Raw genomic sequence first — 17,968 nt, 5'->3', positions numbered from 1 at the left:
TGTATAGGTACCTTCTTCAGTTTCTCATGAGTGTCTGTCTTTTACTGCTAAGCTAAAAAAATCCACAGGTCTCTGACACAACTTAAGTAATTCTCCAGGGGGCTTGTGCAGTTCCAGTAGTTTCAAAGTTGAGATTTGACTATATCTACAGAGAAGGAATTGTGCTGTTTTTAAATAGGCTATTAGACTTCAACAGAGAAACTTCATGATGTGGCTGGATGAACTGCATCAGTTTTAGCTCAGTGCTCAGAGTGATGTAGAGAGCAATAGGAACATCAAGCCTATGACAGTCCTGTCTCATAAATCCTAATCAGACAGAGAAAGAAAATCTGCATTTCCAGCTATAAACCAGCTGCATCTTATGCAATAGATGTAACATTAAACACAAATGTAGAGCTGAACACTAGTTAGTATCTCATTTGAGAGAAATTTCTGTGAAAAATTATGGGTAAGTGTGAGCTCTTATTAGTACAGCTATGTGTACCGCACTTAGAGAAATACTTAATTGCTTTTATCTTACCGACAGCTTCGACAAAACTTAGATGGCTTGTTGAACCAACTGAAAAACTTCCCTGCACGCCTGCGACAGTATGCCTCCTACGAATATGTTCAGAGACTTTTGAAGGGCTATATGAAGGTAAGTTCAAGCACTTATTTCTAAAATCTGTGCATTTTAAAGTTCAGGGATTTAACTTGCTTTCTTGTCTTTTATAGATAAACATGTTGGTCATTGAACTGAAATCTGAGGCACTTAAAGATCGTCACTGGAAACAGCTAATGAAAAGGCTTCATGTTAACTGGGTTGTCTCAGAATTGACCCTGGGTCAGATTTGGGATGTCGACTTGCAGAGAAATGAAGCAATTGTCAAAGATGTGCTGCTCGTGGCTCAGGGAGAGATGGCTTTGGAAGAGTTCTTGAAACAGGCTAGTATCAACTGTTGTGTGCACGCCTGCAATAGCAAATCAGTGTCTTTCCATCAGGTGACTGATACGTGTATAGTAAACTTCTCAGTCTAAGCTGTTGATGAAAGTGCTGAGACTCCATGGAGTTCTGTCACTGTTTTTGGAAACAGCTTTAAATTTGTGCAAGCTTCCTTTGATGTAACTTGCATTTTTTGGAAGAGCAGTCTTTGATAATGACCACAAAAGCACCAACCTGTAGAAGTTTTTACCTGATTGCATCATATCCTTAATCTTTTTAGCAAAAGCTTGAGCGTAAAACCAGAATCTTTGGGTAAAAAAGTAAAAATGAAATTATTGTAATACATTCATACTGTGTAACTGTCTTGGACCAAAAATGATTAATGTCATATTTTAACCACTCTTTCCTTTAGATAAGAGAAGTATGGAACACTTACGAACTGGATTTGGTCAATTACCAGAACAAATGTCGTTTGATTCGTGGATGGGACGACCTTTTCAACAAAGTAAAAGAGCACATTAACAGTGTGTCTGCCATGAAGCTGTCGCCGTATTACAAGGTAAAATGGGAAACAAAGCTAAACAAATTCTTTACTTAATAAAATTCTTTACTTCAGAATCTTCACTTAACTCTGCCTTCTTCTCTTGTTCAGCATGTGTATTTGTCAGCACATTTAGATTGACAAACGCCCAATTGCATATGCATGGTTTTTTTTTTTGTTTGTTTGTTTTGGTTTTTTTTGGTAACTCTTAAATGACTGTTTTTTCTGGTAACAGTTATTAGCAGCTGAACTCCTGACACCCTCAAACTGAGTGTTAATATGGCATTTAAACTTCAGGTGTTTGAGGAAGATGCCCTTAGCTGGGAAGATAAACTGAACCGTATCATGGCACTCTTTGATGTCTGGATAGATGTTCAAAGACGATGGGTCTACCTGGAGGGTATCTTTACTGGTAGTGCTGACATCAAGCACTTGCTGCCTGTGGAGACCCAGCGGTTTCAAAGGTAAGTTTTTAACTGCTTTGTTTTTCTCTTCCCTCGCTCCTAGCACCTTATGGACAGGTCATCAAAGTTACAAAGTTGCAGTAGTGCTCCCTGAAGTTGAAATATTAACTGTATGCTTACCTGGTTTGGCTGGATTTCAGCGCTGCTGTAGATTTAAGTCTGTCAAGCAAACAAATATGCTGAGATGCCTATAGATAACTATGGGAGAAAAAGGCATATATAACAGGCTGACATACAAATTTTTAGATGATGATTGTGGTTCAGGTGTGTGTGGTTTTTTGTTTTTGTTTTTTCTTGCTCGTTACAGCCAGCTACCTCAGGGCTTCTCCAGCACTGTGGTTGTACAAAGCAGGCTTATCTCTATTGCCTCAGCTTTTATTCTCACCATCAAATGGCTTTTTTTTTTTCCTCTGCTTTTAAGTACTTCTGTTCTTCCTCATTTGTTCCAGATACTTTCACTTGGCTCAGAGAATCAGATTTATGTAATTTTTCAGGAAATAAAGAATAGTAGACCTTCAGAAGTGGAATTTATAGTTTGAGCATTGGAAATAAGTTAGATTATTGTTGTCTTGAGGTAGATGGAGAGCTACTGTGGGAATTTAGTGTCCTCCATTCCCTAGGACAGCCACAACTATTAGAGGGGTAGCAGTCATTTAGAGATAACTTTAGAGTTCTGTAGACTTCTGGTTACTCAGTTTGCACTAATGTACTGTATCACTTCATTTGCAGCATCAGTACTGAATTTCTGGCACTCATGAAAAAGGTGTCCAAATCTCCACTTGTGATGGATGTTCTTAACATTCAAGGTGTGCAGAGGTCACTAGAGAGACTGGCAGACTTGCTTGGGAAGATCCAGAAGGCACTGGGAGAATACTTGGAAAGGGAGAGGTCCTCCTTCCCACGGTAAGAAGCTGACTTCAGTTGGTTCCTGAAGTAAAATCATTTGATGTTTCTGTATGGAAATAGTGTAGTATTTTGTAAAGCCTCTGCCAGTTTTTGTGTATGTGTATATATGTGCGTGTGTGTATAGATGTGTGTGTGTGTGTATATATATATACACACACACATATATACATAAAAATATTAAAATATGAAATATAAAAATAAAAGATGTCATGACCATATATATCCATGTCCTCTAAATACAGAATTTAGTCATAGCTACTTATCAGTAAGTGGAACTAAAACTTCCTGTACTTGATCGTTCATGGCTGGTTATGACTCAAAAGTTATTCGAACTATTTCAGCTGTTTTCTGTAAACTTACAGGTTAGATTAACTGCTAAATTCTTGCATTTGGTTGAAAGACAGCGTCTAAACTGCCACAATCCAGTATTTGAATCATTGGTTCTGACTTGCCTGTGCTCCTCAGCTAGTTTGTCACTCAGCATCAGAGAGTAAATGTGTAACTCCACGTAAGGAGATACCATGTTCTCCCTACCTAATACACTTAGTTCAATCCCAAGCACTGCTGTGGGTCTTTCAGGGGTAGATAGGTAAGGAAAATGCTCCATAGTATGGAGCATGTATGCATCTTTTGCTATATGGTACAGACCACCAGAGCTGAGGCTTAAGCTTAGAACTGAGCTTTAACTTCTAGCATATTTGTGGTTCTTGAGCTCTAACAGTATTGCGGAAAGGAGCATAAATTATTCCCACATAATGGCCATCTATGAAGCATAAATAAATAATAATTGATAGTTACAGTTGTGATATTGATCTTACTTTATCTAATTAATAGGTTTTATTTTGTTGGTGATGAAGACTTGCTTGAAATCATTGGAAACAGCAAAAATGTTGCCAAGCTGCAGAAACACTTCAAGAAAATGTTTGCTGGTGTTTCTAGCATAATTCTCAATGAAGATAATTCAGTGGTTCTGGGGATCTCTTCACGTGAAGGAGAGGAGGTATAGCTGCAGTTGTTTGAGGGTGTTTTGTTTTGTTGGTTTTTTTAAATAAAAATGTGCAAATATGTGAACAAGGATTGACTTAAATCTCACTCTTGCAGGTGCTGTTCAAAACACCTGTCTCCATCACAGAACATCCCAAGATCAATGAGTGGCTTACACTTGTTGAGAGAGAAATGAGAGTGACCCTTGCTAAACTGCTTGCAGAATCTGTTACTGAAGTAGAAATCTTTGGTAAAGCAACTTCAATTGATCCAGCAGTCTACATCTCTTGGATTGACAAATACCAGGTATCATATGGAACACTTAAATATATTTAGCTTCGTTACTGTAGTGAGAAAATCTGTCTGATGAGGATTTTCATTACACAGGCTCAGCTTGTTGTCCTGTCAGCCCAGATTGCATGGTCTGAGAATGTCGAGTCAGCCCTCAATGGTATGGGTGGAGGTGGGGACAGCAGTCCTCTCCACTCTGTGCTAGCTAATGTCGAGGTCACGCTCAATGTCCTGGCAGACTCTGTGCTGATGGAGCAGCCACCCCTTCGCAGAAGGAAACTGGAACACTTGGTAAGTAATAATCTCCTTTCATCTTCTAGGTTAGCAGGTGAGCTTTTTTAAAGATTTAATGAAGAGATTAGCTAGTCTTAAGATTTTTATTATTATTTCAGGAAAAAGATTAAAGCATTTTATGCCACTCTATCAAGCTCTGGTCCTGTAGGTGGTGGTAGCTGTTAACTCTAATCAGCTTAATGCATGATAGCATGTTATAAACTAGATCACTGAATTGATAGTCAGACTAACTCTTCCAAATGCAGAAGCCATTAATAGATTTCTTCATTCAAAGGTAAAACATCTCATTGTCTAAAGTGTCTCAGCTGCCCTTACATGCTTTTGCTTGTAGATAAGGATTGAGAGGGAAGAAGTAAAATCATCCTGAGCTATTCCTTTACATATTAAAGGAAAAAATCTGGTCCATTTTAGGAGCTAGTTCATAGGTTCTGGCAAGAAAAATACCTTATTTAGTGGCATTATGGCTTACCAGGCTAACTATAGACAGGACTGACTTTGCTGAAGGCTAGGTGAGTCCTTAACAAGAACAGTTAACATAATCTCAGTTCCATCTTCATAGCAACAGGTTTTAAGACAGATGCTGCTGGTAGGTTGTGATTGCCGAGTGAAGGCAATTCAGTATGCTGTTCTGAAAAGCAGTAGAATCCCTGGCTTTATTAGCAATGGGTTGTGTTGCTGTGGTTTAAGAAGTTGCTTTGCTCTCCAGATTACTGAGTTGGTACACCAGAGAGATGTTACAAGATCACTGATCAGAAGCAAGATTGACAACTCCAAATCCTTTGAGTGGCTCAGCCAAATGCGGTTCTACTTTGACCCAAAACAGACAGATGTATTGCAACAGCTCTCCATTCAGATGGCAAATGCCAAATTCAACTATGGTTTTGAGTACCTTGGTGTTCAGGATAAACTAGTACAGACTCCTCTTACTGACCGCTGTTATCTGACAATGACGCAAGCCCTGGAGGCAAGACTTGGAGGATCACCATTTGGTAAGTTTGTACCTAAGTGAAATGAAAACTTCAGACAAGTACATAAGTTACAGAGGATAGGAGCTTATAGCTTTAATGTAAACATTCAGAACTGTTATAACTAAGATATTGAAGAACAAACAATTTTTTGGGGGAGCGGTTTTATGTTTTATTGAACCCTCTTGCAAGGGACCACATAATCTGCCAGCATGCAGATTCTGATGGATGGGCAGTGTTACCTCACACTATAAATACTGAAATATGTCTGTCCCCCTTCAAAAATAGGTCCTGCTGGTACTGGTAAAACAGAATCTGTTAAGGCTCTTGGACATCAGCTTGGCCGGTTTGTGTTGGTTTTCAACTGTGATGAGACATTTGACTTCCAGGTAAATCGTTTCATTTTTTTAAAATGTAGTCTCTGCTGACAAGCATTAGGAGTCTCTTCAGAATTCTAAAACAGCCAACACTGTTTACTTTCAAAATAATTATCTATAACATTTAGCTAAGCAGGTATCTGTAGGTTGTACAAATGCTCTCTAACAAAAAATGCCTAAAGCAAAAGTGGAGCAGTAAACTGGGGGGAGGTTTAGGAGTCGTAGTTCTGTAGGAGCAAAAGGAGGGAAGGGAAGAAGTAGGATGGGGGTGGGGGTGGCCCTTAAGATTGACTTTAGGAAAGTAACTTAACCTTAAACTGTTCAGTTTGCATTGGTAGTAATGGTTTAGTGGAGAAAGATTGAATGAGAGTGTGGGGTTACTTAAGTAGCTGCATGACTACCAGGTTACCCTTTTGAGACATAACTGCAGAGTTTGCCTCAGCATATGAAAGATTACTCAAAACTAGGAAAACTTACTCAGATATTTCAGAATTAATGACGTAAACTGAGAACCAGATGAAATGCCACTGTCAACTGTAACACAGCAGCCATCTCAAAAACAAAACCTCTGTCAGGTGTGTGTGTGTGTGTATATATATATATATATATATATATATATAAAATAAATATAAAAACAACAATGTAAAACATGGACAAGGAATCATGGTCCTTCCTGGAGTCTGCCATGATGTCCATCTGTTTTTTCTGAACAGGTATGTTTGCATCAAACCAAGGGTCCATCTAGTCAGTATTTGGTACCTAGTAGCGGCCATAAGAAAATACATAGGGAGGAATAAGATCAGGGAGAATACATGATACTCTTTCCCTGCCCCCAGTGCTCTTCCTACCTGACTGTTGTCAGGGTCAGGAAGTCCCAAGCTGGAATGGGTTACTCACTGTTTACGCACCAGTGAATCTTTCTCCAGATACTCATCTCTCCCCTTGAATCTATATATACACTTGCTTCTATAGCGTTCTCTAGTGAAGAGTTCCACTGCATTATTATGCACTTCATGAATAGCACCTTTTTTGTCTTTTTTTTTTTTTAACTGCTCCCTAGTTCTTGTATTGGAAGACAGTGAACAGTTGATTCCTATCCATCCTAAAACACTCTGGTTTTTAGACTTCTGTTCCTTTAGATTACCTTTTTTGGAGTCCACCTGTTGTTCCTTAGGTGGAAGCCATACTGTACTCTGGCCATCCATTTTGCTGCTCTTAAATGCTTTTCAATTCTGATGTCCTTTTTGAGATGAAAGAACTAGAACTGTACCTGGTATTCATAGGCAGGAATGATGATGGAACTTCAGTTAACTTTTCCTTTTCGCATGCAGGCAATGGGACGCATCTTTGTGGGGCTTTGCCAAGTGGGTGCATGGGGCTGCTTTGATGAGTTCAATAGACTGGAGGAGCGTATGCTCTCTGCTGTTTCACAGCAAGTTCAGTGCATCCAGGAAGCCTTGCGAGAGCATTCCAACCCCAACTATGACAAGAGTATGTAACTGTTAATTCCTAATAGTGTTGTACTGCATCTCTAAACTGTCCTTCATGCTGTTTTGTTGCTCAGTTATGTTTCTCCCAAACAATCCAAGAATGAAGATGCTTTCCCTCAAAACTTAAAATCTTGAAGTAGCTTTCAGCTGGCAAAAATCAAGTATTTCAGTTGCGGTTGAAGAGGACTTGCTGTTCATTACAGTAGCAAACTAAAATAGAATACTAAAAGTATGACTTCTGTTCTCAGTTTAAGTGGTCACTGACTCAGCTGTAACTAAATGCACTGTGTTTTCAGCTGCAACACCTATTACTTGTGAGCTGCTGAACAAACAAGTCAAAGTGAGCCCTGACATGGCTATCTTCATCACTATGAATCCTGGCTATGCAGGCAGATCAAATCTGCCTGATAATTTGAAGAAGTTGTTCCGTAGCTTGGCAATGACAAAACCAGATCGTCAGTTGATTGCCCAAGTCATGTTGTACTCGCAAGGTTTCCGTACGGCTGAAGTGCTCGCCAATAAGATTGTGCCATTTTTCAAGTGAGTAATAATTTTGATTCCATTCAGTAAAAGCAGAGTTCATTGTTCAAATCTGTAATGTTCTTTAACTCATTTAAGCATGTTGTGCAGCATTCATTTTGAATAAACAATGGCATACACTTTTTTGAATATTCTGTCAGTCTCTATTGAGAATCAGATTGCGTTTTATCTCTTTTGATTCTTAGGCTTTGTGATGAACAGCTGTCCTCTCAAAGTCACTATGATTTTGGCTTGAGAGCACTGAAGAGTGTACTGGTTAGTGCAGGTAATGTGAAGAGGGAGAGGATTCAGAAGATAAAGCGGGAGAAAGAAGAGCGTGGTGAAGTTGTTGATGAGGGAGAAATCGCTGAGAACTTACCAGAACAAGAGGTAATGTGTGTGTGAACACCTAACTCCTGTGACAAAGTACAGCACGCACGCTAAACAGAGTGAATACTTGCAAAGCTAAGCACTTAGTGTTAAGCCATGCAAGCAAAGTAGTGTTAATTATGGAGGGGGTGATTTGATAGCTTAGAAGCACTAAGTTAGAGAGTTGAATTTAGGAGGCTGTGGATCCATAGTAGTGAAGGACTTGTTCTTAGAAGGTGGTACATTCATAACTCTTATTGGTGCTCAGTTCCTCTGCAGTTAATACCAAAAGTGTATTGAGGAGACGTAAGCAAGTACAGTTATATAAACTAAAAACCAGTAGCAGTTTATTGCATAGTTTCAAAATTGAAGCCCGTCAGTGGTTGTTTTTACCAATACTACCTACTGCTGTTGAGGTTTGTAGTAAAGAGCTGCCAACTTGTCTGGTGCTATATCAGTAAAGTATTTAGTCAAATATTCCTTGTCAAACTCATTCACCAAAGTAAACTTAACAAAAAATCTTAACCAAAACATGACTTTCTCTGCAGATCCTGATCCAGAGTGTATGTGAAACTATGGTACCAAAACTGGTTGCAGAAGACATTCCATTGCTGTTCAGTCTCCTGTCTGATGTATTCCCTGGAGTGCAGTATCATCGTGGGGAGATGACAGCCTTGCGAGAGGAGCTTAAGAAAGTGTGTCAGGAAATGTACCTTACTTATGGTGATGGAGAAGAAGTTGGTGGCATGTGGGTTGAAAAGGTAAATTGTAAAACTGAAAATGTTCTTGTGGAACGGAAATTAATGTATGTATAAGTCTAAACTTACTTTTTTATTATGAAAAGTGTTGGGGTTTTTTTCGCCCCTTTAGGCAAGCAATAACATAGAAGCCCAGATTGACCGCAGAAGTTAAGACTTGATTAAGAATTAATCACTTCTTCTGTCACAGGTTCTTCAGCTGTATCAAATTACACAGATAAATCATGGATTGATGATGGTGGGTCCCTCTGGAAGTGGAAAGAGCATGGCTTGGAGAGTGCTTCTGAAAGCCCTGGAACGGCTGGAGGGTGTGGAAGGAGTTGCTCATATTATTGATCCAAAAGCAATCAGCAAAGATCACCTGTATGGTACTTTGGATCCAAATACCAGAGAATGGACAGATGGCTTGTTTACACATGTTCTGAGAAAGTGAGTCTTTAATAGCACAAATAAAAAATGGCCAGTAGATTTGTACCCTCAATATTCTGCCCTTTTTGAGTCTTCCCTTTCTGTTGTCTGTAAAACTGTAATAAATATTTCCTTTAATGTAGGATCATAGACAATGTGAGAGGTGAACTGCAAAAACGTCAGTGGATTATCTTTGATGGTGATGTAGACCCTGAATGGGTTGAAAACTTGAACTCTGTTTTGGATGACAACAAACTGCTAACTCTGCCAAATGGAGAACGTCTCAGCCTTCCACCAAATGTAATGTTACTTCTTTCACACAGTATTTACATATAAAATTTACTTTTACATACAAACTTAATTGCTTTTACCCTAATTCATACTAGTGCCATCTTTCTCATCAAAAGCAGATTTGGGGTAGTTGTTTGCTGGAGTTATGAGCCTTGGGGAAAAGAACATTTCATGCTTTGCTTAGTCTCATCCTGTAAGACAGACTCCACATGTTATATTAAAATCTAGGGTAACAGTAATACCATGATGAACTTAAGACCATGTTATGCTGCCGTTGACTCTTCAGAGGCTAAATATAAGTTATTTTAAAAGGTCTGTTGGCTGTTTGTTTTAACTTCAAACTCTGTTTTAAATTTCTACCTTTAGGTGCGTATCATGTTTGAGGTACAGGATCTGAAGTATGCCACTTTGGCTACTGTGTCAAGGTGTGGCATGGTCTGGTTCAGTGAGGATGTTCTCAGTACAGACATGATATTCAATAACTTCCTGGCCAGACTAAGAAGCATTCCTCTGGATGAAGGTGAGGAGGAAGCTCAGCGAAGGCGAAAGGGCAAAGAAGATGAAGGAGAAGAAGCAGCATCCCCAATGTTGCAGGTAGGGGGTGAAGTTTAGAACACAAGGAGTATAGTGTACTTCAAATTTATTACAGCCTATAATAGAAAAGCTAACTGCTTTTTTTTTTTTTTTAAGAGTATTAAAATATGAAGTATTTCAAACCTTAAATTACTCTTTGCTACCTAGTAATCAGATAAGAAGCAAGTACTTTGAGCAGTGTTTGTCTCCCCCAACAGATTCAAAGAGATGCTGCAACTATAATGCAGCCATATTTCACATCTAATGGCCTGGTGACTAAAGCGCTTGAACATGCTTTCAAGTTGGAACATATTATGGATCTTACCCGCTTGCGCTGTCTTGGTTCTCTCTTCTCCATGTTGCATCAAGCTTGCCGCAACGTAGCCCAGTATAATGCCAATCATCCAGACTTTCCAATGCAAATAGATCAACTAGAACGTTATATCCAGGTAAATTTAATAGTGACTTCTGTATTTGGTGTGTCAGTATAGCAACTAGATTTCGTTTATTATTCGTTAAGCTTCATTCTGTTATTATGCAAGTAATGGCTGCTTCTGCTTTCTACAGAGGTACTTGGTCTATGCAATACTCTGGTCTCTTTCTGGAGACAGTCGTCTGAAAATGAGAGCAGAGCTGGGAGAATACATTAGGAGAATCACCACGGTGCCGCTGCCAACTGCACCCAACATACCTATAATTGACTATGAGGTAAAAACTTTCTTATGCTAGAAGCATTGCTGTTTTGTGTTCTTAAAAGCCTTCTTTATATTTCCAAGGTAAAACTGGAAAATAAAACACTGAATTATCTTAAATCTTACAGTTTCTGGCTTGTCACTGAACAGTGGTCTAAGCTGGCTGTTTAGCTAATCACATCAAATTTAATGCCACAAACTATTCTGAGATTGAAAAGTCCCTTTTAACTAAGGCTGAACTGCATTCCCATTCTAAACTGTCCGATCATGTTTCTGTGCTCCTAGGTGTCCATTACAGGTGAATGGGTGCCATGGCAATCCAAAGTTCCTCAAATTGAAGTTGAGACGCACAAAGTTGCAGCTCCTGATGTTGTGGTACCAACCCTAGATACAGTTCGCCATGAAGCATTGCTGTATACTTGGCTGGCAGAACATAAACCCCTAGTGCTCTGTGGCCCACCAGGTTCTGGGAAGACTATGACCCTCTTCAGTGCTCTCAGAGCCCTGCCTGATATGGAGGTATATCTGTGTGTGCACGTGTGAATTAGAGGAATTACAAGTCTCTGACCTTCTTAAAGATTAAAGCAGTCTTGGCTTAGTATCTAAGTGATTTGCTAACCAGCTCTTCAGCAGAGCAAAAATAAAAAATATGTTGAGCAGAATCTAAATTCATGGCTCAAACTCCTTATCCAGAAAGCTACTTCTTTCCTATCCAGCTTCAATAATAGAGGAGCATTTGTCCAACTGGTATTTAAAAACCCTTAATAATGTCCAAGAATAGCTCTTCTGCTTCAGTGTATTTAGGTGGAATATCAGTAATATGAAGCTGTGATGCTACGTGTACAGGGTTGAGCAGGAGGGGTTGCTGCATAACAAATGAGAACTGCAGAGGGAAGCATAAGAATGTGGACAGTATCCTGAGATACAGGTGACATATATACTTCCACTGCAAAAGCCAAGTTATAACATACCTATTTCCAGGACTCTTAATATCTTTTCTTTCATACTTTAGTGTATTGCGACTATTTCTTTTCTCTTTACTATTCTTTAAGGTGGTTGGACTCAACTTTTCTAGTGCTACTACTCCAGAACTGCTCTTGAAAACTTTCGATCACTACTGTGAGTACAGGCGTACACCTAATGGAGTGGTGCTGGCTCCTGTGCAGTTAGGAAAGTGGCTGGTGCTGTTCTGTGATGAAATCAACTTGCCAGATATGGATAAGTACGGCACGCAGAGAGTCATATCCTTCATTAGACAGGTTTGTTTTCCTTTGAAATTAATTATCTCATAATACAGTTATCTCTAGGGAAAATTAATGTTACACCGATTGGAATATTTATTTATTTGTTTATTTTTCAGATGGTGGAACATGGAGGATTCTATCGTACATCAGATCAGACGTGGGTGAAACTGGAGAGAATTCAGTTTGTTGGTGCATGTAATCCACCTACTGATCCTGGAAGAAAACCTCTCTCACACAGGTAATGCATCTAGTAAATGTTATATAGCTACAGAGCAGGGCTACAAATTTGAGAACTGACTGTGGAGTCTGTTCTTAATACACTTGTTTAATCCCAGCTGTGCTGAAGCTGTGTTCTTTGCTTTTGAACTACTACTAGCTGGTTCTTATCCTGCCAGCCAGCCAGTGGCCTAATCATTATGTTTCTTAACCTGTCAAAAATAGTGTGGATATTTCAGGACATTTTGTGACCCGAGTCAGACACTAAGGATCAACCAAACCAACTGTAGTTATTGCTGAGAATTTTGAATCAAGCAGTGATTCAGTTTTGGCAAAAATAACTGAAATACTGTTACTTGATCTTTTGGAATATCTAATACGCTGATCTCTTAGATTTTTAAGACATGTTCCTGTGGTTTATGTGGACTACCCTGGACCAGCTTCACTTACTCAGATATATGGAACATTCAATCGTGCAATGCTGCGACTCATCCCATCACTTCGCACATATGCAGAACCTCTCACTGCTGCTATGGTAGAATTCTACACAATGTCTCAGGTAACTGTTGAATACAACCCAAAATTCTGATTAGTCTTCCTTGTTGCTGAATCGCTTAACGTGCACTGTTTGCCTTTCATATGGATAATGGATATAAGAACTCACCTAATTGCTTGAGTTGTGGTGAAAGCCACTGAATGAGGATCACAAAGCCACATCTTGCAACACAATGCCTGTGAAAATGTGGCACAACTTCTGGATGAAGTAACTAATGGTATCTGAATTTTCAGGAGAGATTCACTCAAGACACACAGCCACACTACATCTATTCACCTCGTGAAATGACTCGATGGGTGAGAGGTATATTTGAAGCATTAAGACCACTAGAAACCTTACCAGTTGAAGGCCTTATCAGGATTTGGGCCCATGAAGCATTACGTCTCTTCCAAGACAGGTAAAATAAGCATAAGATGGTAAGCAAGATGCAAAACGAATTCTTCCCACTCCCTACCACATTTCCTTAGAAGACCAAACTGAAGTGTGCTTAGTGTTAAATAGCTGAACTACAAATTAGACTTTTTTCCTTCATTTGAACTTCATGCTTTTGGAAGTAGTCTCTAAGCTAACTAGAAACATAGCATAACAGTAGTACTGCCGTGTGAGGTGACTATCCTCCTTTTACAGAGGAGTTGTAGTCACTGACCTTTCTTCTTTATCCAGACTTGTGGAAGATGAGGAAAGGCGCTGGACTGATGAGAACATTGATATGGTTGCTCTGAAACACTTCCCCAACATTGACAAAGAAAAAGCTATGAGCAGACCGATCTTATACAGCAACTGGCTGTCAAAGGTGAAGGGGGGGAGGGGAAATCTGAACAAGGCTTTGCTACTGACTGGTCCGGCTCTTATGACTATGTTAATATGATAATCATTGCCCCTCATTTAATTAAACTAATCCCTAAGAAGTTCGTTCTTTGATTATTTGAAGTGAACCCTGCCACAAAGTTAATAGGTATTATGCCAGTGATGCTATTGTAAGAGCTATCACTAGCTATAAGGGCAATATAAAATATTTCTCCAGAATGGAGAGGAAAATTCTTTATTGAGTGTTGCTGGCAGATGTTGCACATGGAATCTGCTGGATAAGACAGCAATCCTTGAACAACTCTCATATTGTAAATTTTATGGCAGACTGTTTCTGATAGCTTGCAGATATCCTGCTGGATCCATCTAGCCTGCTACCTATCTCTGCGACCAATAGCAAATGCCTAGGAAAGACTGTTTAAAATAATTGTAGGAGGGCAAGTCTGTAGTGCTACTTCTCAGTCTCTCTGGTGACTGGCAGCTCGGACTCAACTTACTGTAGGGTTAGTAGATTTAATGTTAAACCCAGTGCCACTATCTGTAGTGCACTAAGCCGTAGACATACTGCTGTGCTAGTTAAATGCACAAGCATTCCTAAGCTTTTGTAGGGAATTGCTCCATTAGATGACATTCCAATACTTCTGCTTTCATCTGGTCTAAATGGGTCCCTAAACCAACTCCCTTAATCTTAAATTCTGTGCTGTACTGATTGACTGTTCTAGGACTATATTCCAGTGGATCAGGAAGAGTTAAGAGACTATGTGAAAGCTAGACTGAAAGTCTTTTATGAAGAAGAACTTGATGTACCACTTGTTCTGTTCAATGAAGTCTTGGATCACGTGTTAAGAATTGACCGGTAAGTTGAGACTTAAGTTGCTGTTCATATAAATGGTATCTAAAGAGTTGTTCTAAAATAGAGTAGCCTGAGTTCAGCCTAAATAAGAATGGAGCATGATCCCATTCTTGTCTACAGATCATCTAGCTCCAGCCTACAGATAATAGGATCCTAGCTGGAGAGATGTGCATTATCAGTTTTGGTGCCAACTTAGAAGTCTAGATGCTCAAGAAAAAACTTCAGTAAGCTGATAACACAGTTGATCAAACATACTCGGTTACATTCTTTTTCAGAATTTTCCGTCAGCCACAGGGACACTTGCTGCTTATTGGAGTCAGTGGAGCAGGGAAAACAACCCTCTCAAGATTTGTTGCCTGGATGAACGGTTTGAGCGTCTACCAAATTAAGGTTGGCATGCTTGTTTTACTTAACAAAAACTGTTATTCAAAACTCATACTTTTAAAATATTTAAGCAATCCCATTAAAAGCTAAAATAAAATGTTAATAACCAGTGTTTAATCTTATCAGGTTCACAGAAAATATACAGGTGAAGATTTTGATGAGGACTTGAGGACAGTATTGAGACGTTCTGGCTGTAAAAATGAAAAAATAGCTTTTATAATGGATGAGTCAAATGTACTGGATTCTGGATTCCTGGAGAGAATGAACACTCTTCTAGCCAATGGAGAGGTAAGAAGTCCTTAAGTAAATATTTCAAGTATCTTTTTATAGCTATAAGCTACAACAAAACTATCTTTTGAATTAGGTGCCTGGTCTCTTTGAAGGAGATGAATATGCCACTCTTATGACTCAGTGCAAAGAAGGGGCACAGAAAGAAGGCCTAATGCTAGATTCACATGAAGAACTCTACAAATGGTTCACCAGCCAAGTTATTCGCAATCTCCATGTTGTGTTCACTATGAATCCATCTTCTGAGGGCCTGAAGGACAGGGCAGCTACCTCTCCTGCTCTCTTCAACAGGTAATTGCTGTAATACCTTACAAATATTAAAATTGTACTTGTTGGGGAGGCTTAACAAATGCTTTGTATTTCAGGTGTGTCTTGAACTGGTTTGGAGACTGGTCAACTGAGGCACTGTACCAAGTTGGCAAAGAGTTCACAAGTAAAATGGATCTTGAGAAACCAAATTATATTGTGCCTGACTACATGCCAGTTGTGTATGATAAGCTACCACAACCACCATCACACAGGGAAGCTATTGTTAATAGTTGTGTGTTTGTTCATCAGACTCTTCATCAGGTAAGTTTTACTACAGTGCTTAACTTGTGTGGATCTCCAGGTTAGAATGTCAAGTGCCAGTTTCAAAAAAAAAAAACAACCAAAAACAAACCCCAAAACAACAAACAAACAAAAAACTTCGGCATTTGAATAGATTTAAAATCGATGCATAATCTACAATTTCTTCATTCTTAAAGGCTAATGCTCGTCTGGCAAAACGAGGAGGCAGAACTATGGCAATTACACCACGCCACTATTTAGATTTCATCAACCATTATGCCAACTTGTTCAATGAGAAACGAAGTGAATTAGAGGAACAGCAAATGCATTTGAATGTTGGCCTTAGAAAAATCAAGGAAACAGTTGATCAGGTACATATCCTTACAACTTTGCCTTTTATAAGCCTGGCAGAGCTACTAAATAGGTCTCCATGCTTAGTCTGAATTCTCCCATCTTACAATCTATCTCAGGTGGAAGAATTACGGCGTGACCTAAGAATAAAGAGTCAGGAGCTGGAAGTGAAGAATGCAGCAGCCAATGACAAGCTGAAAAAGATGGTGAAAGATCAGCAGGAAGCTGAGAAGAAAAAGGTAAGAATCTTTGTTGAATCTCAGTGAACAGTAAATGTTCTTATCAATAAAACATTACAGCCTGCAGAGCAAGTACTTGAGGAAGCTCAACTTCTGAAAAGCAGCTCTTTGTGCAATTTTCTTCTAGGTCATGAGCCAGGAGATCCAGGAGCAGCTGCACAAGCAGCAGGAGGTGATTGCAGACAAGCAGATGAGTGTGAAAGAAGATCTTGACAAAGTGGAGCCAGCTGTCATTGAAGCTCAGAACGGTATGTCAGCACCTGGAGAGAAAATACTCCGGAATTGGACCTAAAACTGAAGTCAGTGGGAACATATTTTAGTGGTCTTTGAGTTGGTCCTTTCTAACTGAAGTGTATAGGCTGACAGTTGAGATGCCTTTATGGCTTGCTTGGCTGCTTCCTCTCTGGCAACCTAGCTTTAGTTATTCCATCTATATACTCATAAAGAAGGCTCATAATCTGAATGACTCTGCTGATACCTTATTACTACGTAGGTAAGATAACAGTGAAGCTGTGCCCTCATAAAACTGTAGAGAAAACATTGCTTATGTAAAAGCTTTGAGAAATCATTTTTAGGCAGTAGGATAGGCTGCCTGTGGCCAGTTAGCAAGTTGACATTCATAGAAACTTATCTTATGATGCAATAGGTTGAATGTTATCCACTAGTATCTACTTCTCTAATAACCCTGACTGCCTTTGAGAAGCTTGAAACCTTTTTACAGATCCAAGATATTTTAACAAACTTTGCTAATTGTTTGTTTTCCTCCCATTGAAAACTCATTGTCTTTCTGGCACTGGTTAGCTGTGAAGTCGATAAAGAAACAGCATCTGGTAGAGGTGCGTTCTATGGCTAACCCACCTGCAGCAGTGAAGCTAGCGTTAGAGTCCATCTGCCTACTGTTGGGTGAAAGTACAACTGACTGGAAACAAATACGTTCCATCATTATGAGAGAGAACTTCATTCCAACCATCGTTAACTTTTCTGCTGAAGAAATCAGGTAAAATGCCAGTGTGAATTATGTGAATAAACTATTCACAAAGACATGGAAGATCTTCTTGGACTTTTCCTCTGTCTAAGTAATTGCTTTAGTAGAATTTTGCTTCTTCTGAGACTACCTTAGTCCTGCATGTAGTGAATGTACAGGGGGGATGGGAAGCAGACTACTGGAGCAAAGGTGCATCACACAAATCGGGACAAAACAGCTGATTTTGGCTAACTTTCGCATAATTGCAAAGTAGTATGCTCCTGCTAAAGCACTATTACTAGTTGAAAGCAGTTTTGTGGCAATAACAGACCAGGTTGCTCAGGGTCTAGGAGGTCATCCAGTCTGACCTCCTAGCTGACCCTGCTTTTGAGCAGGAACCTAGACTGGAGACCTCCTCAGTTCCCTTCCAACCTGAATTATCCTATGAACACATGAGCAGATCTAAGTAATTTGTGTATGACTAATTCTAAAAACTTGTTAAATGCTTTTTATCACCCTTAAGCTGTAATTTCTGAAACAACATCTTGAACTAATTAAAACATCCCAGCTACTTGTCAGCAAAACTACTAGAAGTTGTTCTTGTCAGCTGTGGAAAGTTGACCAGATAATGGGACACTCAGCACCTTTATGTTGACATACAATGTACTGATTC

The 17,968-nt window shown here is 39.4% G+C and overlaps 1 protein-coding gene across 2 annotated transcripts in view; it reads left to right on the top strand.

The window, feature by feature from the left end:
- Positions 1–17,968, top strand: part of DYNC1H1 (dynein cytoplasmic 1 heavy chain 1) — a 45,725-nt gene that overhangs the window by 12,598 nt on the left and 15,159 nt on the right. For both annotated transcript variants that reach the window (XM_026079726.1, XM_026079727.1), the window contains exons 19-52: positions 527–637; positions 715–924; positions 1,335–1,481; positions 1,761–1,927; positions 2,657–2,830; positions 3,668–3,833; positions 3,935–4,123; positions 4,205–4,399; positions 5,109–5,391; positions 5,656–5,756; positions 7,076–7,235; positions 7,531–7,774; positions 7,960–8,143; positions 8,671–8,883; positions 9,071–9,309; positions 9,432–9,588; positions 9,946–10,173; positions 10,371–10,601; positions 10,720–10,860; positions 11,130–11,363; positions 11,897–12,103; positions 12,205–12,326; positions 12,698–12,863; positions 13,094–13,257; positions 13,524–13,653; positions 14,390–14,523; positions 14,796–14,910; positions 15,031–15,192; positions 15,269–15,483; positions 15,558–15,762; positions 15,939–16,112; positions 16,212–16,331; positions 16,459–16,579; positions 17,133–17,328. In XM_026079726.1, coding sequence (XP_025935511.1) covers positions 527–637; positions 715–924; positions 1,335–1,481; positions 1,761–1,927; positions 2,657–2,830; positions 3,668–3,833; positions 3,935–4,123; positions 4,205–4,399; positions 5,109–5,391; positions 5,656–5,756; positions 7,076–7,235; positions 7,531–7,774; positions 7,960–8,143; positions 8,671–8,883; positions 9,071–9,309; positions 9,432–9,588; positions 9,946–10,173; positions 10,371–10,601; positions 10,720–10,860; positions 11,130–11,363; positions 11,897–12,103; positions 12,205–12,326; positions 12,698–12,863; positions 13,094–13,257; positions 13,524–13,653; positions 14,390–14,523; positions 14,796–14,910; positions 15,031–15,192; positions 15,269–15,483; positions 15,558–15,762; positions 15,939–16,112; positions 16,212–16,331; positions 16,459–16,579; positions 17,133–17,328 — 6,005 coding nt within the window. The remainder of the gene's footprint in view (positions 1–526; positions 638–714; positions 925–1,334; positions 1,482–1,760; positions 1,928–2,656; positions 2,831–3,667; positions 3,834–3,934; positions 4,124–4,204; positions 4,400–5,108; positions 5,392–5,655; positions 5,757–7,075; positions 7,236–7,530; positions 7,775–7,959; positions 8,144–8,670; positions 8,884–9,070; positions 9,310–9,431; positions 9,589–9,945; positions 10,174–10,370; positions 10,602–10,719; positions 10,861–11,129; positions 11,364–11,896; positions 12,104–12,204; positions 12,327–12,697; positions 12,864–13,093; positions 13,258–13,523; positions 13,654–14,389; positions 14,524–14,795; positions 14,911–15,030; positions 15,193–15,268; positions 15,484–15,557; positions 15,763–15,938; positions 16,113–16,211; positions 16,332–16,458; positions 16,580–17,132; positions 17,329–17,968) is intronic.

Source organism: Apteryx rowi, unplaced genomic scaffold, assembly GCF_003343035.1.
Source record: "Apteryx rowi isolate R43461 unplaced genomic scaffold, aptRow1 scaffold_5, whole genome shotgun sequence".
NCBI lineage: Eukaryota > Metazoa > Chordata > Aves > Apterygiformes > Apterygidae > Apteryx > Apteryx rowi.
The sequence above is the reverse complement of the archived record's forward strand: the minus strand, read 5'-3'. Positions and strand labels throughout refer to the sequence as shown.